The 27,948-nt window shown below is 41.8% G+C and overlaps 1 protein-coding gene across 3 annotated transcripts; it reads left to right on the top strand.

The window, feature by feature from the left end:
* Nucleotides 1–85: 85 nt before the first annotated feature.
* On the top strand, nucleotides 86–27,347 carry LOC124149496 (sialin-like). 3 transcript variants are annotated; one of them, XM_046521123.2, is made up of 10 exons: nucleotides 86–240; nucleotides 14,797–15,008; nucleotides 16,446–16,679; nucleotides 19,468–19,555; nucleotides 20,363–20,583; nucleotides 21,423–21,569; nucleotides 22,470–22,602; nucleotides 25,421–25,576; nucleotides 26,145–26,230; nucleotides 26,665–27,347. In XM_046521123.2, exons 1-10 carry the CDS (start codon nucleotides 180–182, stop codon nucleotides 26,881–26,883), a joined length of 1,557 nt encoding a protein of 518 aa, XP_046377079.2. In that variant the 5' UTR covers nucleotides 86–179; the 3' UTR covers nucleotides 26,884–27,347. The 3 variants fall into 3 exon arrangements, with proteins under 3 accessions (XP_046377079.2, XP_046377078.2, XP_046377080.2); XM_046521122.2 differs by having other exon boundaries at nucleotides 21,420–21,569; XM_046521124.2 differs by lacking the exon at nucleotides 86–240 and adding an exon at nucleotides 8,499–8,555 and having other exon boundaries at nucleotides 21,420–21,569.
* The last annotated feature ends 601 nt before the right edge of the window (nucleotides 27,348–27,948 follow it).

Below are 27,948 nucleotides of genomic sequence, written 5' to 3'. Positions count from 1 at the left end.
AGTTCTCACCACTATCTTCTCCCGATATGTCTCTATCTGTCACGTGGGATGTACAAGTCCAAATGGATAACGACCAATGGACGTGACTGTGCTAAACGTACCTGTAACACCATGCTCATTGTTTCGAATGATATAACAAGACTTTGATAGTTGAGATTCGTGGATGTTTCATTTTCAGCATGGAGGAGGAACGGAGGCCTCTGCTTCAGAGACAGGTATCTTCGGATGACAAAGAATCTGGTAAGGGCACGGCGTAATATCAAACACGTGGTTGCGTATATGCAGTTAACTGTACTCTTCGTATCACATACCAGTCATCCGTTACTGTAATCTTCGTATCACATCCCAGTCATCCGTTACTGTAATCTTCGTATCACATACCAGTCATCCGTTACTGTACTCTTCGGATCACATCCCAGTCATCCGTTACTGTAATCTTCGTATCACATACCAGTCATCCGTTACTGTACTCTTCGGATCACATCCCAGTCATCCGTTACTGTAATCTTCGTATCACATCCCAGTCAACCGTTACTGTAATCTTCGCATCACATACCAGTCATCCCTTACTGTACTCTTCGTATCACATACCAGTCATCCGTTACTGTACTCTTCGTATCACATACCAGTCATCCGTTACTGTAGTTTTCCCATCACACACCAGTCATCCCTTACTGTACTCTTTGTATCACATCCAAGTCATCCCTTACTGTACTCTTTGTATCACATCCCAGTCATCCGTTACTGTACTCTTCGTATCACATACCAGTCATCCGTTACTGTAATCTTCGTATCACATCCAAGTCATCCGTTACTGTACTCTTCGTATCACATACCAGTCATCCGTTACTGTACTCTGCGTATCACATCCCAGTCATCCGTTACTGTACTCTGCGTATCACATCCCAGTCATCCGTTACTGTACTCTTCGTATCACATACCAGTCATCCGTTACTGTAGTTTTCCCATCACACACCAGTCATCCCTTACTGTACTCTTTGTATCACATCCAAGTCATCCCTTACTGTACTCTTTGTATCACATCCCAGTCATCCGTTACTGTACTCTTCGTATCACATACCAGTCATCCGTTACTGTAATCTTCGTATCACATCCAAGTCATCCGTTACTGTACTCTTCGTATCACATACCAGTCATCCGTTACTGTACTCTGCGTATCACATCCCAGTCATCCGTTACTGTACTCTTCGTATCACATCCCAGTCATCCGTTACTATACTCTTTGTATCACATCCCAGTCATCCGTTACAGTAATCTTTGTATCACATCCCAGTCATCCGTTACAGTATTCTTTGTATCACATACCAGTCATCCGTTACTGTAAATTTCGTATCACATCCCAGTCATCCGTTACAGTAATCTTTGTATCACATCCCAGTCATCCGTTACAGTATTCTTTGTATCACATACCAGTCATCCGTTACTGTAAATTTCGTATCACATCCAAGTCATCCGTTACTGTACTCTTCGCATCACATACCAGTCATCCGTTACTGTACTCTTCGGATCACATACCAGTCATCCGTTACTGTAATCTTCGTATCACATACCAGTCATCCGTTACTGTACTCTTCGGATCACATCCCAGTCATCCGTTACTGTAATCTTCGTATCACATCCCAGTCATCCGTTACTGTAATCTTCGCATCACATACCAGTCATCCGTTACTGTACTCTTCGTATCACATACCAGTCATCCGTTACTGTACTCTTCGTATCACATACCAGTCATCCGTTACTGTAGTTTTCCCATCACACACCAGTCATCCCTTACTGTACTCTTTGTATCACATCCCAGTCATCCGTTACTGTACTCTTCGTATCACATACCAGTCATCCGTTACTGTAATCTTCGTATCACATCCAAGTCATCCGTTACTGTACTCTTCGTATCACATACCAGTCATCCGTTACTGTACTCTGCGTATCACATCCCAGTCATCCGTTACTGTACTCTTCGTATCACATACCAGTCATCCGTTACTGTACTCTTCGTGTCACATACCAGTCATCCGTTACTGTACTCTTCTTATCACATCCCAGTCATCCATTAGAGTACTCTTCGTATCACATCCCAGCCATCCGTTACTGTACTCTTCGTATCACATCCAAGTCATCCGTTACAGTAATCTTTGTATCACATCCCAGTCATCCGTTACTGTACTCTTCGTATCACATCCCAGTCATCCGTTACTGTAATCTTCGTATCACATACCAGTCACCCGTTACTGTACTCTTCGCATCACATACCAGTCATCCGTTACTGTAATCTTCGTATCACATCCCAGTCATCCGTTACTGTACTCTTCGTATCACATACCAGTCATCCGTTACTGTACTCTTCGTATCACATACCAGTCATCCGTTACTCTACACTTTGTAACACATACTAGTCATCCGTTACTGTATTCTTCGTATCACATCCCAGTCATCCGTTACTGTACTCTTCATATCACATCCCAGTCATCCGTTACTGTACTCTTCGCATCACATACCAGTCATCCGTTACTGTAATCTTCGTATCACATCCCAGTCATCCGTTACTGTACTCTTCGTATCACATACCAGTCATCCGTTACTGTACTCTTCGTATCACATACCAGTCATCCGTTACTCTACACTTTGTAACACATACTAGTCATCCGTTACTGTATTCTTCGTATCACATCCCAGTCATCCGTTACTGTATTCTTCGTATCACATCCCAGTCATCCGTTACTGTACTCTTCGTATGACATAACAGTCATCCGTTACTGTACTCTTCGTATCACATCCCAGTCATCCGTTACTGTACTCTTCGTATGACATAACAGTCATCCGTTACTGTACTCTTCGTATCACATCCCAGTCATCCGTTACTGTACTCTTCGTATCACATAACAGTCATCCGTTACTGTAATCTTCGTATCACATCCCAGTCATCCGTTACTGTAATCTTCGCATTACATCCCAGTCATCCGTTACTGTACTCTTCGTATGACATAACAGTCATCCGTTACTGTACTCTTCGTATCACATACTAGTCATCCGTTACTGTACACTTCCTATCAAATCCCAGTCATCCGTTACTGTACTCTTCGTATCACATACCAGTCATCCGTTACTGTACTCTTCGCATCACATACCAGTCATCCGTTACTGTAATCTTCGTATCATATCCCAGTCATCCGTTACAGTACTCTTCGCATCACATACCAGTCATCCGTTACTGAAATCTTCGTATCACATCCCAGTCATCCGTTACTGTACTCTTTGTATCACATCCAGGTCATCCGTTATTGTACCCTTCATATCAAATACCAGTCATCCGTAACTGTACTCTTCGCATCACATACCAGTCATCCGTTACTCTACACTTTGTAACACATACCAGTCATCCGTTACTGTACTCTTCGTATCACACACCAGTCATCCGTTACTGTACTCTTCGTATCACATACCAGTCATCCGTAACTGTACTCTTCGCATGACATCCCAGTCATCCGTTACTCTACACTTTGTAACACATACCAGTCATCCGTTACTGTACACTTCGAAACACATACCAGTGATCCATTCCAGTACACTTCGTAACACATACCAGTTACCCGTAACTATACACGTCGTTACATACCAGTGATTCATTCCAGTACACTTCGTTACACATACCAGTTACCCGTAACTGTAAACTTCGTTACACATACCAGTTACCCGTAACTGTACACTTCATAACACATACCAGTTACCCGTAACTGTACACTTCATAACACATACCAGTTACCCGTAACTGTACACTTCGTAACCCATACCAGTGATCCATTCCAGTACATTTCGTAACACATACCAGTTACCCGTAACTGTACACTTCGTAACACATACCAGTTACCCGTAACTGTACACTTCGTAACACATACCCGTTATCCGTTACTGTACATGTCTTAACACATGACAGTGATCCATTCCAGTACACTTCGTAACCCATACCAGTGATCCATTCCAGTACATTTCGTAACACATACCAGTTACCCGTAACTGTACACTTCGTAACACATACCAGTTACCCGTAACTGTACACTTCGTAACACATACCCGTTATCCGTTACTGTACATGTCTTAACACATGACAGTGATCCATTCCATTACACTTCGTAACACATACCAGTTACCCGTAACTGTACACTTCGTAACCCATACCAGTGATCCATTCCAGTACATTTCGTAACACATACCAGTTACCTGTAACTGTACACTTCGTAACACATACCAGTTATCCGTTACTGTACACTTCGTAACACATACCAGTTACCCGTTACTGTTCACTTCGTAACACATACCAGTTACCCGTAACTGTACACTTCGTAACACATACCAGTTACCCGTAACTGTACACTTCGTAACACATACCCGTTATCGGTTACTGTACATGTCTTAACACATACCAGTTACCCGTAACTGTACACTTCGTAACACATACCCGTTATCGGTTACTGTTCACGTCGTAACACATACCAGTTACCCATAACTGTACACTTCGTCACACATACCAGTTACCCGTAACTGTACACTTCGTCACACATACCAGTTACCCGTAACTGTACACTTCGTAACACATACCAGTTACCCGTAACTGTACACTTCGTAACACATACCAGTTACCCGTAACTGTACACTTCGTAACACATACCCGTTACCCATAACTGTACACTTCGTCACACATACCAGTTACCCGTAACTGTACACTTCGTAACACATACCAGTTACCCGTAACTGTACACTTCGTAACACATACCAGTTACCCGTAACTGTACACTTCGTCACACATACCAGTTACCCGTAACTGTACACTTCGTAACACATACCAGTTACCCGTAACTGTACACTTCGTAACACATACCCGTTACCCATAACTGTACACTTCGTCACACATACCAGTTACCCGTAACTGTACACTTCGTAACACATACCAGTTACCCGTAACTGTACACTTCGTAACACATACCAGTTACCCATAACTGTACACTTCGTCACACATACCAGTTACCCGTAACTGTACACTTCGTAACACATACCAGTTACCCGTAACTGTACACTTCGTAACACATACCCGTTATCGGTTACTGTACATGTCTTAACACATACCAGTTACCCGTAACTGTACACTTCGTCACACATACCAGTTACCCGTTACTGTTCACTTCGTCACACATACCAGTTACCCGTAACTGTACACTTCGTCACACATACCCGTTATCGGTTACTGTACATGTCTTAACACATGACAGTGATCCATTCCAGTACACTTCGTAACACATACCAGTGATCCATTCCAGTACATTTCGTAACACATACCAGTTACCCGTAACTGTACACTTCGTAACACATACCAGTTACCCGTAACTGTACACTTCGTAACACATACCCGTTATCCGTTACTGTACATGTCTTAACACATGACAGTGATCCATTCCATTACACTTCGTAACACATACCAGTTACCCGTAACTGTACACTTCGTAACCCATACCAGTGATCCATTCCAGTACATTTCGTAACACATACCAGTTACCCGTAACTGTACACTTCGTAACACATACCAGTTATCCGTTACTGTACACTTCGTAACACATACCAGTTACCCGTTACTGTTCACTTCGTAACACATACCAGTTACCCGTAACTGTACACTTCGTAACACATACCAGTTACCCGTAACTGTACACTTCGTAACACATACCCGTTATCCGTTACTGTACATGTCTTAACACATGACAGTGATCCATTCCAGTACACTTCGTAACACATACCAGTTATCCGTTACTGTACACTTCGTAACACATACCAGTTACCCGTTACTGTTCACTTCGTAACACATACCAGTTACCCGTAACTGTACACTTCGTAACACATACCAGTTACCCGTAACTGTACACTTCGTAACACATACCCGTTATCCGTTACTGTACATGTCTTAACACATGACAGTGATCCATTCCATTACACTTCGTAACACATACCAGTTACCCGTAACTGTACACTTCGTAACCCATACCAGTGATCCATTCCAGTACATTTCGTAACACATACCAGTTACCCGTAACTGTACACTTCGTAACACATACCAGTTATCCGTTACTGTACACTTCGTAACACATACCAGTTACCCGTTACTGTTCACTTCGTAACACATACCAGTTACCCGTAACTGTACACTTCGTAACACATACCAGTTACCCGTAACTGTACACTTCGTAACACATACCAGTTATCCGTTACTGTACATGTCTTAACACATGACAGTGATCCATTCCAGTACACTTCGTAACACATACCAGTGATCCATTCCAGTACATTTCGTAACACATACCAGTTACCCGTAACTGTACACTTCGTCACACATACCAGTTACCCGTAACTGTACATTTCGTAACACATACCAGTTACCCGTAACTGTACACTTCGTAACCCATACCAGTGATCCATTCCAGTACATTTCGTAACACATACCAGTTACCCGTAACTGTACACTTCGTCACACATACCAGTTATCCGTTACTGTACACTTCGTAACACATACCAGTTACCCGTAACTGTACACTTCGTAACACATACCAGTTACCCGTAACTGTACATTTCGTAACACATACCAGTTACCCGTAACTGTACACTTCGTAACCCATACCAGTGATCCATTCCAGTACATTTCGTAACACATACCAGTTACCCGTAACTGTACACTTCGTAACACATACCAGTTATCCGTTACTGTACACTTCGTAACACATACCAGTTACCCGTTACTGTTCACTTCGTAACACATACCAGTGATCCATTCCAGTACATTTCGTAACACATACCAGTTACCCGTAACTGTACACTTCGTAACACATACCAGTTACCCGTAACTGTACACTTCGTAACACATACCCGTTATCCGTTACTGTACATGTCTTAACACATGACAGTGATCCATTCCAGTACATTTCGTAACACATACCAGTTACCCGTTACTGTTCACTTCGTAACACATACCAGTTATCCGTTACTGTTCACTTCGTAACACATACCAGTTACCCGTTACTGTTCACTTCGTAACACATACCAGTTACCCGTAACTGTACATTTCGTAACACATACCAGTTACCCGTTACTGTTCACTTCGTAACACATACCAGTTACCCGTTACTGTTCACTTCGTAACACATACCAGTTACCCGTTACTGTTCACTTCGTAACACATACCAGTTACCCGTTACTGTTCACTTCGTAACACATACCAGTTACCCGTAACTGTACACTTCGTCACACATACCAGTTACCCGTTACTGTTCACGTCGTAACACATACCCGTTACCCGTTACTGTTCACGTCGTAACACATACCAGTTACCCGTAACTGTACATTTCGTAACACATACCAGTTACCCGTAACTGTACACTTCGTAACACATACCAGTTACCCGTTACTGTTCACGTCGTAACCCATACCAGTTACCCGTAACTGTACACTTCGTAACACATACCAGTTACCCGTAACTGTACACTTCGTCACACATACCAGTTACCCGTAACTGTACACTTCGTAACACATACCAGTTACCCGTAACTGTACACTTCGTAACACATACCAGTTACTCGTAACTGTACACTTCGTAACACATACCAGTTACCCGTAACTGTACACTTCGTAACACATACCAGTTACCCGTAACTGTACACTTCGTAACACATACCAGTTACCCGTAACTGTACACTTCGTAACACATACCAGTTACCCGTAACTGTACACTTCGTAACACATACCAGTTATCCGTTACTGTACACTTCGTAACACATACCAGTTACCCGTTACTGTTCACGTCGTAACACATACTAGTCACCCGTTACTATTGTACCAAGTTCGTTTTCAGTCCTGGTTGTATTTGTGTTAAGTGTGAATCTGATTGTACATCTAATTTCAATATACATAAAACGTCTCCATATTTGATTTATTGGCTAATGATATGCACTTTATTAAAACAGGTTTAAATTCTAAACATGTCTGAACTTTAAAATAGTTTAAATTTTAAACATATTTAATTTCTAAACATGTTTAAATTCTGAACACGTGTAAATTCTAAACACGTTTGGATTATGGGGGTGTTGTGTTTAGGTGATGTTTAGTCCGTGAGACGATAGCTCAATTCATACTTCGGGTTAACAACCATAATTTCCTCGGTCTCGTGCTTTGGTCACTAAAGAAATGTGAGCATCAGTACTATATATGTCAGTGAGTCTTATATAGTCGTATATTTGGTAGTACCGTTACTGGCACAGACTTTCAATCAGTCACGCGAATTGACACCAGCAAGGTCACGGGAGCATATTTATAGGTACCGTCACTGATACAGTTGTGTCAATCAATCACATGACTTGGCATAAGCGATGTCATATCTGGAGTTACTCTACAATCATAAGATACGCATCACCGACATCATCGGCCGTGTGAACACTACATCCCTCCATCACAAGACCGTATACTGACGAGGTGTCGGACCAGCATGCCCCGAGCTTGGTTTTGTATGACAATTAACATTATACGGAATTTTCAATTGATACCATGTGCAGATTTCTATGCATGGCGTAGTGCAATTAATGTAATGAGACGATCTTGTCTTGGTCTCGTTATTTAAGGCCTGTCATGCCATGGTCTCATTGTAACTCATCCGTTTGACCGTACTTGTCCCACAGTCGAGAAATTACCATTTTGATTTGACAAATATCCGGTCAACTTGGGATATTGGCCACTATTGATTTGGTTGGTTTGTTGTTTAACGCCGCACTCAGCATTATTCCAGCTATATGACGGCGGTCTGTAAATAATCGAGTCTGGACCAGACAATCCAGTGATTGATATCATGGGCATCGATCCACGCAATTGGGATCGATGACATGTATCAACCAAGTCAGCGAGCCTGACCACCCGATCCCGTTTGTCGCCTTTTACGACAAGCATAGTCACCTTTTACGGAAAGCATGGGTTGCTGAAGACCTATTCTACCCCAGAATCTTCACGGGTCTGGCCACTATTGAAACCAATTAACACGGGAAAGATGCTGACAAACTAGAAACATAATCAGGAAGAAACCGGGATTTGAGCCAACGATGACATGTTTCGTGCTCTCTTCTAAGGGAGGCAACTTTGCACAGCGAGTTGAGGCGCCTCACATGCATCTCTATACATTTGTGTGTGTACTTGCATACGGGTGTAAATACTTGTCATGTGACGCGCTTACTCATGTTTGTATGTATACATGTACACCGGAAACAAATCTGCATCATGTGCAAATGTATATGCAGATGTGCACTGTATGTATGTCTTGTAATGTGAACGTTTATGCCGTGAGAGGATGATCTAATTATAATATCTGTTGACTTGCCAACACCGAACAAATTACGAACAGTTCTGTATTCTGAAGTTGACGCTATTCAGCGTACAGCAACACCAACATTTATGAAGGATACCCAGAGCTGGGCGGACGGTGTTTTCTTTGAGTTACAAGGAGTAGTCAATAATCAAACAGATGCTGCTTCATGCGAAGATTTGTGTAAGGTAATTTCCTTATCATTCGACTTTGGTTGAAACAGACTGATGACGATGTGTATCTTAAATCCTTTCCATACCTTATTTACATAGTTAATTTTCATGTGAACGCATTTCATTTTTTACATATACACACCTATGTATAGTCACACATGTGCAAAATTACTTACGTAAGTAAATGTTGTGCATGTGAACGGGGTAAAATACCCCGTTCACATGCACAACATTTACTAACGTCAGTAATTTTACACATGTGAAACAATACATACGTGCGTATATGTAAATTAATATACGTTCACATGAAAATCATCATAGGTGTGTAAATAAAGTATGTAAATTGTGTTAGGCACACATATTCGTCAGTCTGTTCACGACTTTCAACACAAAACAGGTTGTTTTCCAATCAAAGTTGAATGAGAAGAGAGTGACTTCACCGAAAAGTTTCGCGTGAAGCAACATGTGTTTGATTTAATTTGTACATAAAGTTTTGACTCCTTGAAACCAAAAGAAAACACCGTCCGCTCAACTCTGTATATACGCATAAAAGTTGGCAACTGTTGACAATTTGTTTGGTGAGTGCAAAAGAACAGATTAATTAGATCATCCTCTTACGTTAACATAAACGTTCACATTGCAACATATACACACAGTGCAAATTTACATTTACATTTGCAGCCGCTCCAGACATGATGCAAATGTGCTCCTGGTGTAAATATACACACATGAGTAAACGCGTTCACATGACAAGTATACTCACGTATGTATTTCTACACACGTATGAACATATACACACATATACACACATATGCATAGAGGGGCATGTAAATGGGGTATTAGACGGCTGGGTACACTGCGCCCCAAATGTCACGAAAGAATTATTTTCTTTTGAGAGTTACAATAAAACATGAAAGTTCGAAAAGTCCTTGAAATAGTAACTCGTTTCTGCAGATAGCATTTCTAGGCTATCATGATAACACATTACAACAACAACCTGTTATCATTAACAGCGTAGTTGTCCTGCAGACATCAACTAATCCGTCCTAGTGTCTGAACCAAATTAGTTTCGCTTCCGCCTAGCCTTCACGGTAATGCTATAGCCACAAATGAAGCAAGTCTAGATTTTCCCAGCTCTGAATCTCCCATCTCACAGTGGCTCCTTTACAATTAAGCGCTTGTTACTATATATTTCCAGTGTTTTTATGTTGGATCATGTATTAACGTTTGACCAAATCAGTTTATACATATCTCAACAAAAACACCGGAATTAGTTATGTAATGAAAAGTTTGTTGATGTTCCCTGGCCACGGTTATTTCACTTTATAGCTAAAATGGATAGAATTATCATTAAACCGCCCGCATGTTATCAGAAATGAGCGGGTCAGTGTAACTTGATAATGCCCTCATATTGCTTGACGACGGGCCATTATCACGCCCGTTGTTGGGTGACGTCATATATTGAACGTCATCTGGTTTGTTCTATGACGTTTCCATATTTGTATATGGAAGTATATCAGTGACATTCGTTGTGTGTTGATTGCAGTAAATGTTTCAAAACCGATAGTGTTGTATATTTTTATTTGAGGAAGAGAATGTATGGATGTCAACTTCCTTATTATGAGGAATCGATGGAGGATGGGGAAAAGGGGTTCTGAATCCTTTTTTTTCGACATGTCTTCCCAACACCGCGGTTCAAAACGGAGACACATAGATACTGACAACACCTCGTCTGACACATCCATTCCATCTGGTCCTCTTGTTTGGTAATTGAAGCATATGACAAAGAACCAATCAAAGTCAATCCATTTGCAATCTCCAAAGGTATTGCTGGTTTCTGCGGAGAGGTGACAAATGTCACCAAGCTTCGATCCAGTTCTCTCCTGGACAATGTTCAAAGAAACTGCATCCGTAAATCGACTCAAATCAAAAGAGATTGTCAAAATTGAGGTTGCTGTCTCAGGGCATGATGACCTTTGTGGAAGTGACCATCTTCCAACAATACTTCCAACAATACTTACAACTATCAATCCTGCTGATAAACTGCCTTCAACAAGGTGGAACTTTACAAAGACCAATTGGTCTATATTACAAACACTTAGTACAGAAAACTAACATCTGACAATTTCAGGAATGTCCCTGAACCTATACAACTATTTTCAGATTAATTATATGCTGCAAGTCTTCTGCATACCCTCATATACGTAAACCATGGTTTTATCATGATTGTAAACAAGATAGGAAAAATAGGAAGAAAACTGAGAAATATTTCCGCCGATAGCAAACCGTGCACAATCTGAATAACCTTAAAACCAAGAGCGCCAAGGCGATACCTACTTTTAAACAAAATAAACGTCAATCCTGGAGGAACTATGTATCTAAAATCAATTCTCGCACACACATGTCCAAGATGTAAAAAATGATTCAAAAGATTAAGGGCAAAATCTCTATTAACAACTAAATCGGAATTTGCCAACAAAGTTAGTGACATTGTGGCAAACCATTCCTCGTGATCCGACTATAACCCTCAATCTCAGAGATACCAAAAACAACAGGAGAAGAAAGAGGTTAATTTTATCTCTGGTAAAGGACTGAGGACCACAATGAAACAGTTTCACTGAATTACTTGCACGGTGCCATGAATTACCGTCCCATATAATTAACCAGCTGTGTTTGTAAAAGCACGGTTAACAATCGATTAGTCTGGTACTTTGAGACCAATAACCTCCCGAGTATCATACTGTGTGGTTTCTGGAAAGACAGAAGTACCATTGACCATTTGGTGCGTTAGAATCAGTTATCAAACATTCAACTGTCAACGAAAAATATACTGTGTCAGCCTATTTCGACGTAGAGAAGGCATATGATGCAAAGTGGAAACATGGTATTTCAAAAGAATTTGTATTGAGGGGCACAAATTACCTCACTTCATATCTCAGTTTTTAAACACCAATTTCAAGTACGAGCGGGATCTACCCTGTCTGATCATCTCGATCAAGATCAGGGCATTCCTCGAAGCATCATATTAGCATCAAAGTTAGTAGTCTTACCAAAGACTGGAACAATTGTGTTAATGGTTCATTTTTTATGGATAATTACCACAATCCGTGTCCTGATAAGAGTACGGATACAATGAATAGAAAGACAGTTCCAGCTATGTCTTAACAAATTAAATAATGCGCCAACGAAAATGGCCTCAAGATTTCTAAATCCCACACAAACTGCATTCACGTTTGTTGTACATATAAACCCCACAAGAACCAGAAGTATTTTTAGATGGTACTTCTATCAAGGAAGTAGAGGAGGCCAAACTCCTGGACCTCATATATGACCGTCATTCTTACCACACATCAAATATCTAAAGGCAAAGTGCCTGGACGCTACCAACTTGTTGAATTCTGAGTGAGGAGGGGATAAGACAACTCTCCTTCACTTGTACAGGTCATTAATACTCTCTAAACTAGATTATAGGTCAATTGTGTATGGTGGAGCCTGCAACAACAACTAAGAAAACGTAGACACTATATACAACCAAGGCCTAAGGCTCTCTCTTGGAACTTTAAGGACCTCTCCTGTGGACAGTTTGTATGTGAGAGATGATGAACCTTCCCTCGAACAACACACAATCAAACTATCGCTGCAATACATAACTAAATGGCACTCAAATCAGTCAAATCCAGCATACAATTGTGCTTTCAAACCTCTGTGTGAAAATCTTTTTTCGAAATTTGGCACACATAAATTTTAATATGTATGTAAATAACTAGTTTCTAGTTTTTAAATTTTATGTGATGCTTCTATCAACAAAGATTACTGAAGCTCTGCCAATGAGGTTAAAATACAGTAAAATTATTGTTCTCCTTTGTGAAATGTAATTCCTATCATAATCAATATAACTATCATCAACCAATGTTTTAAACTAACTCATTGCTGAGCATTTTTTAGTATTTTGCTAAACACATGGTCCAGTAGCTGACGGGATGACGTAAATCTTGCTGGGGTATCGTAAGGCCAGCGAGGCGGCCTAGCTTTGGCCACCTGTGGCTTATACCCCGTGTTTTAAACTATATAAATAATATTGCAATGCCAAAATATGTTTGACAAATTGGTTTTTAAATATAACTTTGTATTCAGGACTCAGTTGTATATATATCAACTTGTCCTCGGCGCTGTATGGCTGACGTTATGCCGATGCGACGTGAAATTTTAACTCACTCAGCGAGCCTGGCCACCCGATCCCTTTAAGTCACCTATGCAGACAAGTAAGTCGCCTCTTACGGCACGCATGCGTTGCTGAAGACCTATTCCACCCCGAATCTTCACGGGTCACAAAACTCACTCACCCACAAAGTATTTTACCCTCGTCAGTATTAAAAGAAAGATGAATAGATGAGTTGAAATGAGGTTGTCACGCTCAAGATTATTGCACTTATATAGCCACGTGCATGCACGTGTGTATATGGATGCTTATACTAATTCGAAATAAAGCCGTTTTCTTAGAGCAGGCCTATTTAGATAACGTACCGACATGGATACTCCACTCAGACACAGTATACTGACCCCGAGTCGACCAGTCCTCATCTTCCCTAGGCAAGAGAGTTAACTGACATTAAAAGTCCAGTTTCCACCCTTGCCGAACTTGGCTGGAATTTCTGGGCTCGATCGTAGCGCCACCAGTGGTTATTACGAGTTATGTCCCTCCTAAGCCTCTCCTGTGGACCAATCAGATTCCATCACTTGCATTTGTTTCAAACAAAACGGTGGCGCCCAGTCAAGAAGATCTGATCCATAATCAAGATCTATATTGTGATAAAACGGGTCTTAGATCGCGAAGTGCATCAAATCACGCGAGCACCTTGATTAAAAAAATAAAAATGTTTGGATAATATCTGTTGACAACAGGTTGGCGGTGCACATGTTTTGCAAATCCTGCAATCGACCGACATCTGCACGACAGTTTACGAACCGGATTTCGATTTCGTTGCGTGATTTTGATTGGACTATGCATAGACTCGATAGTCCAGTCAAAATCTAACTCCATAATACCAGCCTAGTTCGGCAAGGGTGGAAACTGGACTTTTATAGTCAGTTAACTCTCTTGCCTAGGGAAGATGACCAGTCCTCGTTTTATGCCGAACTACAGGCAGAGTAACAACAAGTAAAATCTTTTAATTTTTTAACGTCTTTCGGTGTAAAACTTCGAATGAATATTTCGACTTTCAGGTTCATTACTATGCAGGGGTGTGGCCGCCCGCCATGCCTTGGCCATGTGGTCCTTCCTAGGCTTCATCAATCTGTTCGCTATTCGAGTCAATCTGAGTGTGGCGCTGGTTGCCATGGTGAATGCATCAAGCGATCTTGGACAGAACATTTCCGTAGATGACGAATGTCCTGGCGACTCTTACAGAAATACATCTAACATCCCAGAGTCAGAGGTAAGATACATGTTATTCCCACGGGGAGAAGAGACAGGTGGTTGACCTCGTTTTGATCGCATAACCGTGACCTCGCCAAGGTCACACATGAAACCTGAATATGTATCACGAACCTGTTTTTCATTCATAATAAATAACGAGACCCTTTCGGGAACAAAACCTTATTAAATCAAACAAGCTCGTCACACGCACAATGTATGGATGTTATGCATAGATCCACTACAGACAATATAATGTTTAACTAGATCGGGGTCCCGATAAACGTAAAGCACCTGATCACTCTCGCGACTTTCAATTTGATTTAATGTAAAAGGGTAAGCTTGGCTAAATGAAGTCAGTTTAATATATTTCGACAACCGGATTTTCAACCGGTTTCGGATTCACACAGTGACCCCATGTGAGTGAGTGAGTGAGTTTATGCTTTACGTCACATCGGCAATATTTCAGCCATATCGTGACGAGAAGACCCCCATGTGAGTGAATGGGTGAGCGTTGGATGAGTGAGTGAGTAAGTTGCATATAGAGCAGTATAAAGGTGAAGAGGTTTTCAGTTATGTTACTGACCGCCTCCGTGGTCTAGTGTTAGAGCGTCCGCCCGGAGAGCGGAAGGTCCAGGGTTCGATCCCCGGTCGCGTCATACAAAAAGACGTTAAAAGATTGTAGTTGTTGTTACCCTGTCTGGCGCTCGGCATTAAGGGGCTAAAACAAGGACTGGTCGGCTCGGAGTCAGTATACTGTGTCTGAGTGGGGTATTCATGTTAAACTGCGGCATGGTATCTCAGTGAGCTAGCACTATAAATCGGCATCAGTCCGAACTAGTACAAGCAGCCACACACACATTCACACACGTGCATGCACGTCGCTATATAAGTGCAATACTCTTGGACGCGACGTTAAACCCAATTTCACCTCACCTCACCTTCCCAGAAAAAAACCCTTCATATTCAGTCTTACGAGTAAAAAGTAATTTTGTACATTTGATCTGGTACGCCCTAATCGGGGTTGATCGTCAACATTTTAGGTTTGTTGGTACCTATGGTCTACTAATCACAGACTATGATACATTGAACGTATTGGCCGCTGCACGCTGACTTCTGCGAGTTTCCAGCATACCAATAGTCCATAGACGCTGCGCCCGTTACAGAGGCCACGTCGCTAGTAAATCACAGCTGTATTGTAGGAAGAATCAAAACGATTGACAGAAATGGCCCACACAGATTAATCGACCTTCCTTGAAAGTGTCAAAATCAGGAATGGCACCCTACGCACGTGTGTGGCACTACTGCGTGCAGCACGTGCAAACTATCGGATGTGTTTTGGTGTTAAGTTTTACAGACATGAACTTTCTTGTATATGATGTGTGTCGTCAACATTTATGTTCCCGACTGTTTTTAAAGAGTATATTGCACTCTTGTTGCATGTGTATTTCTTCTTCAGAGAGGGGAATTCCAGTGGAACGAGCAGACACAGGGGTACGTGCTGGGGGCGTTCTACTACGGCTACTGCATCACACAGCTCCCCGGGGGGTGGCTGGCGGGGAAGGTTGGAGGGAAGTTGTTATTCGGAGCTGGAATTCTTGTCCCCTCTCTCCTCTCGCTCCTCATCCCAATGGCGGTCAGGTTCCACATCTCCTGGCTTATCACCATCAGAGTTGTGCAGGGCATATTCCAGGTGTGTACAGGTCATACTCCACGTGTGTACAGGTCATACTCCACGTGTGTACAGGTCATATTCCTGGTGTGTACAGGTCATATTCCTGGTGTGTACAGGTCATATTCCTGGTGTGTACAGGTCATACTCCACGTGTGTACAGGTCATATTCCACGTGTGTACAGGTCATATTCCACGTGTGTACAGGTCATATTCCAGGTGTGTACAGGTCATATTCCACGTGTGTACAGGTCATATTCCACGGGTGTACAGGTCATATTCCACGTGTGTACATGGCTTAAAGTCGTGCACCGCTAAATCCTGGTGTGTACAGGTCATATTCCAGGTGAGTACAGGTCATATTCCAGGTGTGTACAGGTCATATTCCTTTTGTGTACAGGTCATATTCCTGGTGTGTACAGGTCATATTCCTGGTGTGTACAGGTCATATTCCAGGTATGTACAGGTCATATTCCAGGTGTGTACATGTCATATTCCAGGTGTGTACAGGTCATATTCCAGGTGTGTACAGGTCATATTCCTGGTTTGTACAGGTCATATTCCTGGTGTGTACAGGTCATATTCCTGGTGTGTACAGGTCATATTCCAGGTGAGTACAGGTCATATTCCAGGTGTGTACAGGTCATATTCCAAGTGTGTACAGGTCATATTCCAAGTGTGTACAGGTCATATTCCAAGTGTGTACAGGTCATATTCCAAGTGTGTACATGGCTTAAAGTCGTGCACCGCTAAATCCTGGTGTGTACAGGTCATATTACAAGTGTGTACAGGTCATACTCCACGTGTGTACAGGTCATACTCCACGTGTGTACAGGTCATATTCCAGGTGTTTACAGGTCATATTCCAGGTGTGTATAGGTCATATTCCTGGTGTGTACAGGTCATATTCCAGGTGTGTACAGGTCATATTCCAGGTGTTTACAGGTCATATTCCAGGTGTTTACAGGTCATATTCCTGGTGTGTATAGGTCATATTCCAGGTGTGTACAGGTCATATTCCAGGTGTGTACAGGTCGTATTCCAGGTGTTTACAGGTCATATTCCTGGTGTGTATAGGTCATATTCCTGGTGTGTACAGGTCATATTCCAGGTGTGTACAGGTCATATTCCAGGTGTGTATAGGTCATATTCCAAGTGTGTACAGGTCATATTTCACGTGTGTACAGGTCATATTCCAGGTGTGTACAGGTCATATTCCAGGTGTGTTCATACGAGTACATATATGCTCACATACGTGTATAAATAAATAAAACATAGCTGAGATATAGGTATGAATAGGACATAGCTAACATACAGGTACGAATAGGATAAGGATCACATAGTATTACATATATGAACAGGATATAGCTCACCTACATATATGAACAGGATATAGCTCACCTACATATATGAACAGGATATAGCTCACCTACATATATGAACAGGATATAGCTCACATACATATATGAACAGGATATAGCTCACCTACATATATGAACAGGATATAGCTCACCTACATATATGAACAGGATATAGCTCACCTACATATATGAACAGGATATAGCTCACCTACATATATGAACAGGATATAGCTCACCTACATATATGAACAGGATATAGCTCACCTACATATATGAACAGGATATAGCTCACCTACATATATGAACAGGATATAGCTCACATACATATATGAACAGGATATAGCTCACATACATATATGAACAGGATATAGCTCACATATATGAACAGGATATAGCTCACATACATATATGAACGGGATATAGCTCACATACATATCTGAACGGCATATAGCTCACATACATATATGAACAGGATATAGCTCACATACATATATGAACAGGATATAGCTCACATACATATATGAACAGGATATAGCTCACATACATATATGAACAGGATATAGATCACATATATGAACAGGATATAGCTCACATACATATATGAACGGGATATAGCTCACATACATATCTGAACGGCATATAGCTCACATACATATATGAACAGGATATAGCTCACATACATATATGAACAGGATATAGCTCTCATACATATATGAACAGGATATAGCTCACATACATATATGAACAGGACATAGCTCACGTACATATATGAACAGGATATAGCTCACATACATATATGAACAGGATATAGTTCACATACATATATGAACGGGATATAGCTCACATACATATATGAACGGGATATAGCTCACATACATATATGAACAGGATATAGCTCACATACATATATGAACAGAATAAAGCTCACGTACATATATGAACAGGATATAGCTCACATATATGAACAGGATATAGCTCACATACATATATGAACGGGATATAGCTCACATACATATCTGAACAGGATATAGCTCACATACATATATGAACAGGATATAGCTCACATACATATATGAACAGGATATAGCTCACATACATATATGAACAGGATATAGCTCACCTACATATATGAACAGGATATAGCTCACCTACATAAATGAACAGGATATACCTCACCTACATATATGAACAGGATATAGCTCACATACATATATGAACAGGATATAGCTCACATACATATATGAACAGGATACAGCTCACCTACATATATGAAAAGGATATAGCTCACATACATATATGAACGGGATATAGCTCACCTACATATATGAACAGGATATAGCTCACATACATATATGAACAGGATATAGCTCACATACATATATGAACAGGATACAGCTCACCTACATAAATGAACAGGACAAAGCTCACATACATACGTCATATTTCAGGGCGTGGTTTACCCTGCGATGCACTCGTTGTGGGGGAAGTGGGCGCCCGTCATGGAGAGAAGTAAACTCATCACTGTCACCTACGCAGGTATGTAGCGCAAAACAACATGCATTCTGTGAGAGAGGTGGTGGCTGTGAAACAATCAAGTGCATAGTTATATCAGTAACACTAATGGTTGTCAAAGAGCCCGGAGACAATCATCTAGAAGGCATCGCGAGACACCCGACTATTGTGAGTGAAGGAGTTGGATTTAACGCAGCTTTGAACAGTATTTCAGTTATATCACGGTGTGTCAGTGTGGGAGAAATGCCTGACTGTCTATATGAATTAATCCTTCAACTCAGACTTGGTCTTAAGCAACCCATGCTTGTCTTAGGGCTGTTAACGGGATCGGGTGGTCAGGATCACGGATTAAGTTGGTACATGGCATCATATCCCAATTGCGTAGATCGATGTTCATGATGTCAATCACTGGTCTGGTCCAGACTTGATTATTTACAGACCGCCGTCATATAGCTGGAATATTGCTGAGTGCGGCGTTAATCAACAAACAATAATAACAACAGCTGTATGATGTTGGATATTTATAGGACATAGATTTTGCCGCAATGATTGTCTTTATGTGACGAGGGGCGGTCGGGTAGCCTAGTGGTTAAAGCGTTCGCTCGTCACGCCGAAGACCCGGGTTCGATTCCCGACATGGGTACAATGTGTGAAGCCCATTTCTGGTGTCCCCCGCCGTGATATTGCTGGGATATTGCTAAAGGCGGCGTAAAACCATACTCACTCACTCACTTTATGCGACGACTCTTTTCATCATTACAATTCTTAGTATCAACACTTTATGTTTTCGAATCATCATTATCATAGTAATTACTTATTTTATGTTTTCAGGTGCGCAGATAGGTACGGTTGTTGCGATGCTGGGCACTGGCTACCTGTGCAAGTACGGGTTCGCTGGGGGTTGGCCGTCGGTATTCTACGTTTTCGGTGGTATGGGATGTCTGTGGTCGATAATGTGGTTCATCTTCGTGCACGACACACCCACTCAACACCCACGCATCGCTTTATCAGAGAGAATTTATATTGAGGCCTCCATAGGGAAGAAGCATGGGGTAAGGCTCTTAATGGAACAATATTTATTCAGTGGATGAGTGAGTTGGGTTTAACATTACTTATTCACAACTCGTTGTTTGTCTAGACTCTATTGTCGAGGACACCCTGGTAAAGCTGCAATATTGCCCACTGCGGGGTAAAACAGCAATCGCTCACGCTTCAGAAATGTTATTGATTCCACGTGTTACCGTAGTCCCCGTATGACCATACATATTTGCCATTTCTTTCAGAACTACGGGCGAATTATTGAAGCGTTCTACATTAATTATTCCATGAAATGTTTGATAGTGTTGTAATAAGCAACAGCAAGACCTTGTTAACTCGAAGTCCCATGCACCATCGACATAATATCGAATTAAACGTAGCGGCATGTCGATTTTCAATCTCATTAATATCTGATTTCTGTAACGAAGTTAAACGACCAGTTTCGCATGTAAATAATAATGACCGTTTCTTATATTGTTGTTGATATCCATGTCGCTTCTGAGCATCATGGCATCTTTTTATTTTGTTGAAATCAGGATGAAGCAGGATAGTTTGAAAAAGGGGAAAAAACACACGCTTTCTTCAGTTAGATGTGCGGTCATATTTCAGGAAGGGTTCACCCGACGCGCCCTTCTATAAAAGGGGTTGCCAGATTTTCACACTGTGAGGTATCGGATTGGTGTACATGATCTGATTTTAATGTCATTGGTCGATTTACGCAATAGTGGTGGGACGAATTATGCTGTGATCATGTGTATATATATCGACGATATGTCAATGTAAAGGAGGGCGGGTTAATGAAATCGTACTGTAGTCTAGTGGAGTGACGCATGTCCATTGTTTTCCTCAGCAGCTATCTCCACCCTGGAGGCAAATATTCACGTCTAGGGCTGTGTGGGCTATCGTGGCGGCCCATGTCGCCCAGGACTGGGGGAGCTTCACAATCATGACCTGTCTCCCCCAATACATGAAACAGGTCCTAAGGTTTAATATTGAACAGGTAGGTGGAACAATTACCGCTCGCCACTTTTTGTATTCTATGCTGCATTTCTTAAATACATATTTTACTGTGTACTTGACGAAGAAGTTATGAATTCGCTGTTTCGTTTTGGCTTATATTGTTGTTGTTTTCCATGCTGCAATGACGCGAATGGCGAAGACATTGTGAAACTGCTATGTTTTTTTGTTGGTTTTTTTTTTTTTGGTATGCTACAATGATACGAGTGGCGAAGAATGCCTGTAAAGGTTTTCATGGTTGAATTCACACCATGTATTCCGAGATGGTATTGATAATCTAAACACTTTCAGGCCTCAGCGAACAAATTGTATTTTGTGAAAATAAATAAAAAAATTATATTTACCGATTTAACCCCAAAAAAGACAATATTATGACCGATGAAGCCGTAAAGCGTAGTATTAAACTGCCGGGAGAAACGAAGTATAACGATGGTTAAATAATGAAACAAACAAGAAATGGTTATTCGATGGTGATGTATATCATACCGGTATCATAGTTGTGTTTGTGGAATGTTTCGGCGACTATTTCCAGCCTAGTCCCGTTTTGAAAACATTTGTAATTTTGGGTTGAAGCCCAATTTACAAGTGCATACATTATATTTTGCTCGACAGTTTATATACTACTCAAAAGAAGTTAAGGAACACCCGATTATTTCATATTACTATAGTTCATCTATCATGGCATGACAAATTAACTATAGTAATATGAAAGAAACGATTTTTCCTTAGTTTCTTTTGCGTAGTATAATATTACTAATTGGAGACTATGGAGTTTCCTAATCGGTAAGAAACATTCGGCCGATGAGTAGCGTGGTGTTTCCTAATATGCAAGAAACAAGAATGTATTTGCCCGCTGTGTAACACAGTGTTTCGTTGTTGTCAGAACGGCCTGTTGTCCTCATTGCCGTACATAACTCTGTGGTTCATCAACACCATCTGTGGGCATATAGCCGACGTTATAAGGCGGAAGGGTTTACTCTCGACACAAAACACACGGAAACTGATGAATTCTATAGGTAAGAGTGAATAAGTGAGTTTGGGTTGAACGCTGCTAACACAACAGTGTTCCAGTTATATCACGGCGTGTAAGCTTTATGTGGGATGAAATCCCGAAGTGATGCAGGTCTCAGACCTTTTTTACTTCGGTGAAACCCACGAGCACGGGTATGGTGCTGACAAACCTAGAATCATAATCGGGGCGAACCGGGATTCGAACCCACCATCATTGGTTTCTGGCGTTCCAATGGACAATGCTCAGAGAATCGCGGCGCCTTAGACAACTGGGCCACCCGTGCCCCCTCCATGGGTAAGACACTGACACTGACGAGTATATGGTGTATGTGAGATAATGTGAGTATATGTGCGTTAATGTAAGATGTTTGGGTAGAGGGGAGATATGTGAATATGTTAGAGATAATGTGATATATATGAGAATTATATGTGAGATGTCATTTATGTGAGGTAATATCAGATATGTGAGTATGTGTAAGATATGTGAGTATATGTGAGTATGCGTGAATATATGTGCGATATTTGAGATAATGTGAGATATATGAGAACATGTGGGATGTCAGATATGTGAGGTTATGTCAGATATGTATATGTAAGATATGTGAGTATGTGAGTATGTGTGAGATATGTGAGTTTGTGTGAGATATGTATGTGTGAGATATGTGAGTATACGTAAGTGTATGTGACATATTTGAGTATATGTAAAATAATGTCAAATATGTGAGATAATGTTAGGTATGTGATTATATGTGAGATAATGAGATCTCGTATCAGTGAGATAATATGAGATATATGAGTTGTGTGAGAAAATGTCAAACAAGTGAGGTAATGTGAGGTATATGAGTATACGTGAGATATGTGGGAATGTATGAAATATGTGACTATATGTGAGTATACGTGAAACAATGTGGTAATTGAAAAACTCTTTAGGTATCCGGTGAGGGAGTAAGGTTACATTTGCTACTGAAGATTGCAACATAATTATGAATGCACTTATGCCCCCTCAGCGTCAAAGACGATGTTGGACGACCGAAGAATTAGGTAGATGCGTAGGCATACTTGAAACTTGTTCAGCACAACGTCATGTTGCAAACGTCTTTGGTGTCAGCTAGAGTGGGATCAGCAGGGCATGGAATCGATGCCAGACATTTGGATCAGCTACCCAGCTACTTGCAGATGATCGACATCGTTCCTCCGCACAGCGGGAAGACAGGTTTCTCTTGATTGCAGCAAGACGACATCACTTCATGATTGCCATCACACTCAGAAATGACCCGCGGAACGCCAGTGGCGTTAGTGTTTCAACTGAGACAGTTCGTAATCGTCTCTTTGAGTTTGGTCTCCGGTCACGGAGGGCATGCATTTTCATCCCACTGATCCGCCATCACAGGCAGGCATATTTTGATTGCGCTGAAGATCACGTCAATTGGACAGAGCTGGACTAAGCTCCAGTACATTTCACTGGTTAAACGATATACTGTCTAGACTTCACAGATCGTCGTGCCCGAGTGTGGCGTAGAGCTGGAAGAACCGATTTTCATGTCCTACAGCGGGGCACGATGACAAGTGTGCGCTACAGGGAAGTCTTTCTGGATGTGTACGCTAGACCGTATGAAAGTGCATTCGGACCGGACTTCATCCTCATGGACAATAACGCGTAACACATTGTGCCAGGGCCGCTGATGCCTACTTAGAGCAGGATAGCTTTGTTTGCATAGAGTGGCCAGCCCGTTCACAAGACCTCAAACCACATGGAACACGTGTGGAACGAGCTGCAGATCGCCCTCTCACGACATCCTGTCCTTCCGGCAACTCTACAGGAACTCGGCAATGTTCTTACTGAAGAGTGGAATAATCATAGTTACAGACATTGGGGGCATGGGACGACGGTGCCAGGCTGTGATCGCATCACGTAAATCGCTACTGGGAGGGGTTTTTTTGACAATGAAATTGTTTTCGTGATTTATTGACGTTTTGGTCAGATACACAAATGTTGACGGATGATCTGACTGATTATTGGTCACATGTTGTTTGTCACATGTTCGCGCAATATTGTCTGTGGGTGTTTAAACATTTGACGTATTGCCTTTTGGAGTGGTGATCCTTAGCAAACTTTGAGTTGTATATATAACCTGCGTGTCATATCAAAGGGAACTGTTCTCTAAGGTAGGGCGTCCAATTTCTCTATAGGTCTAGACGATGATACAATTTGATAAACTCGATATACATGATACAATTTGAGTAAGCAGACAAACGACGTGATGTTAGAGCTTTATGCCAACGTGGCCGGGCCCGGGAAGCAATCGAACGATATCCAAGGGCTGGAATACCTGTTGTAACAATTGACCTAAAAACGTCACAAGAAAACCTAGCCAACCTTCCAGCTCAGTCTAATGACTCATTTGATATCTTGTACATTAATGCCTCCGGGTTAGCATAGGTCAGATCACCAGCAAACTATTCTCCTGGCGACTACAAGCAGGCGACTTAATGGATCATGTCATCTTCTCGAGCCAAGGGAGTTAAATGACTGTTAAAATCCAGTTAACTCTCTTACCTCGGAGGATCGCTGCTCATGATATCAATCATAATTCTGTTCAAGATTCAATTATTTTAATGACCGCCGCCATTTAGCTGAAATATTGCTAATTGATTCCGGCGTTAAACATAAAAATATGCAACACATTAATGAATCGCCAGAGGAAATCGGGCTGTAGTAATGTATTGTGGGTGATAAGGTCTCTCAAACAACGTCCTAAGATGGCCACACTTTACTCCTCTGATAACCCGATTGTAAACAGTGACCTACCCGTTTGTTAACAGGTTTGCTGATCCCGGCGGGTGTCATGGTCGGTATCGGGTTCTCTGGCTGCCACCCGATGCTGGCAGTGTCGCTGTTATGTCTCGGGGTCGGGTTTACGGGGTTTACCATGGCCGGGTACAGCGTCAATCATCTCGACATTGCTCCACATTTCGCAGGTAAAGTGAGTGAGTGGGGTTTAACGCCGTTTTTAACAATATTCCAGTTATATCACGGTGTGCCAGCTTAACGTGGGAAGAAAGCCCGAAGTGATGCAGGTCTTAGACATTTACCACTTCGGTGAAACCAACGAGTATGGTGCTGACAAACCTAGAAACATAAACGGGGCGAACCGGGATTCGAACCCACATTCATAGGTTTCTGGTGTGCCCAAGGGACGCAACTCTGCACGGCGAATTGATTGGTTGCGTGAGTGAGTGATCCTGGGGGATGGGGAGAAGGAATGGAAGCAGAAAGATTTTCAGCCGCCCCTAACAATATTCTCGTCTTATTTGTGAAAAGGCAATGGACTTCAAACGTTGCGACAATGGAGGAAATAAATCCCAGTCTATGATGTAATGAGCGAAGCTTAAGCTACATCTTGTATGCACGGCTTTGCGGATTGGTCAATTTGTGTTTTAGGGAACAGTCAATTTAAGTCAATTTTAAGTTAAGTTAATTTTGTCTATAAAGATTGCTGCATCATTTAAAGTACTACAAAATCTACTACCTATTTTCGTATTGTAGGTGTTCTCATGGGAATCACCAATTGTTTTGGCACAACTACTGGTTTTATTGGCCCGAGTGTGGTTGGCGCTCTTACTAACAACAACGTAAGTATACGAGTTTCTTACTAACAACAACGTAAGTATACGAGTCTCTTACTAACAACAACGTAAGTATACGAGACTCTTACTAATAACAACGTAACTATACGAGTCACTTACTAACAGCAACGTAAGTATACGAGTCTCTTACTAACAACAACGTAACTATACGAGTCTCTTACTAACAGCAACGTAAGTATACGATATTCTCACTAACAACATACGTATACGAGTCTCTTACAAACCAGGTAAGTATACGAGTCTCTTACAGCAACGTAACTATGCGAGTCTCTTACTAACAGCAACGTAAGTATACAGACAGATAGAAACTGGCTGATACAGAAACAAGACAAGTAAAAGACTTAACTAAAATATTTACAAAATACATGCTGCAATAAAATAAAATCGGCCACATCTACACTGATTGAATTGCATTGCAGCCAACAGCTTCACAATGGCGGATAGTGTTCTTCATCACCGCGGCCCTGTTCCTCATCGGGGGAGTGCTGTTTGCGATGTTTGCCAGGGGGGAGGAGCAGAAGTGGTCGATCGTGGCGACTCTACCGGTGCGGCTACCAAGGGTGCTGAATCTCCAGGAGGAGGAGGACAGAGACTCCGGTATCGAGGAAAGCATGGACAAGGGCGGGGCGGTGTACTGACCCTATGACCCATTGGAGATGTGTGACTGTAAGCCCTTCTGTGATAGAGTGTTCACTCGTCGGCGTGTGCCTTGAATCCATAGATAGGGAGTTTGGGCGATTGTGACCGACACATCAGTGTTCACACAAAACCCACCAGGAACGGTTTTGAGCGCCTTTGATTTCAGGTTGCTAGACATGTTCCAGCTGTGGCCATAACAGACGGTATCGTTTGGAAATTAGAACTATTTAGTGGGTTATAGACGTTTGTACAGTCAGGAAGTATTGTACAAATAAACCCGGGAATACTTGGTGGCACGTGATTACCGTGCTCAGCGGGGAGGTCACAGATCGGGCGAAGTTATGGAACGTTGGTCACGGAGATGGATGGATGTCTGTGGACGGCAACTTGACTTCTGGGAGTTCCTAGGGCCTTGGTCCTGCACCACGCTGAAGCACGTGTATAAACCTATCATGGATATTGACCACTGTTTTGAGCCTTACTAGTTTATTCGTAATAACCTCACACGATGTTTAACTGTTTCTTATTGTTAGACCTCATACTGTGTATGAAGTTTGACTTTTTACTCGTAAGACCGAGTATGAAGGATTTTACTTTTTACTCGTAAGACTGAATATGAAGGGGTTTTTTCTGGGAAGGTGAGGTGAGGTGAAATTGGGTTTAACGTCGCGTCTAAGATGATTGCACTTATATAGCGACGTGCATGCACGTGAGTGGGTCGCTGCTTGTACTAGTCCGGACTGATGCCGATTTATAGTGCTAGCTCACTGATATACCATGCCGCAGTTTAACATGAATACCCTACTCAGACACAGTATACTGACTCCGAGCCGACCAGTCCTTGTTTTAGCCCCTTAATGCCGAGCGCCAGACAGGGTAACAAGTACCATCTTTTAACGTCTTTTGGTATGACGCGGCCGGGGATCGAACCCCGGACCTTTCGCTCTCCGGGCGGACGCTCTACCACTAGACCACGGAGGCGGTCTTTTCTGGGAAGACATAATGCGTAGAGAAACAGATACAGGTGTGGAATAGTGTTTCAAAGGTCCAGTATTCTAAACTCG

The sequence above is a fragment of the Haliotis rufescens genome, unplaced genomic scaffold, assembly GCF_023055435.1.
Source record: "Haliotis rufescens isolate VD_foot unplaced genomic scaffold, xgHalRufe1.0.p SCAF_1, whole genome shotgun sequence".
NCBI classification, from domain to species: Eukaryota; Metazoa; Mollusca; class Gastropoda; order Lepetellida; family Haliotidae; genus Haliotis; species Haliotis rufescens.
The sequence above is the reverse complement of the archived record's forward strand: the minus strand, read 5'-3'. Positions and strand labels throughout refer to the sequence as shown.

Bases quoted from the DNA above. Each gene is read 5' to 3' on its own strand.
- LOC124149496 (XM_046521122.2), top strand. From the start codon at position 180: ATGGAGGAGGAACGGAGGCCTCTGCTTCAGAGACAGGTATCTTCGGAT. The intron at 241-14,796 runs GTAAGGGCACGG...TTCGACTTTCAG, and splicing joins TTCGGATGACAAAGAATCTG to GTTCATTACTATGCAGGGGT. The intron at 20,584-21,419 runs GTAAGGCTCTTA...TGTTTTCCTCAG, and splicing joins CCATAGGGAAGAAGCATGGG to CAGCTATCTCCACCCTGGAG.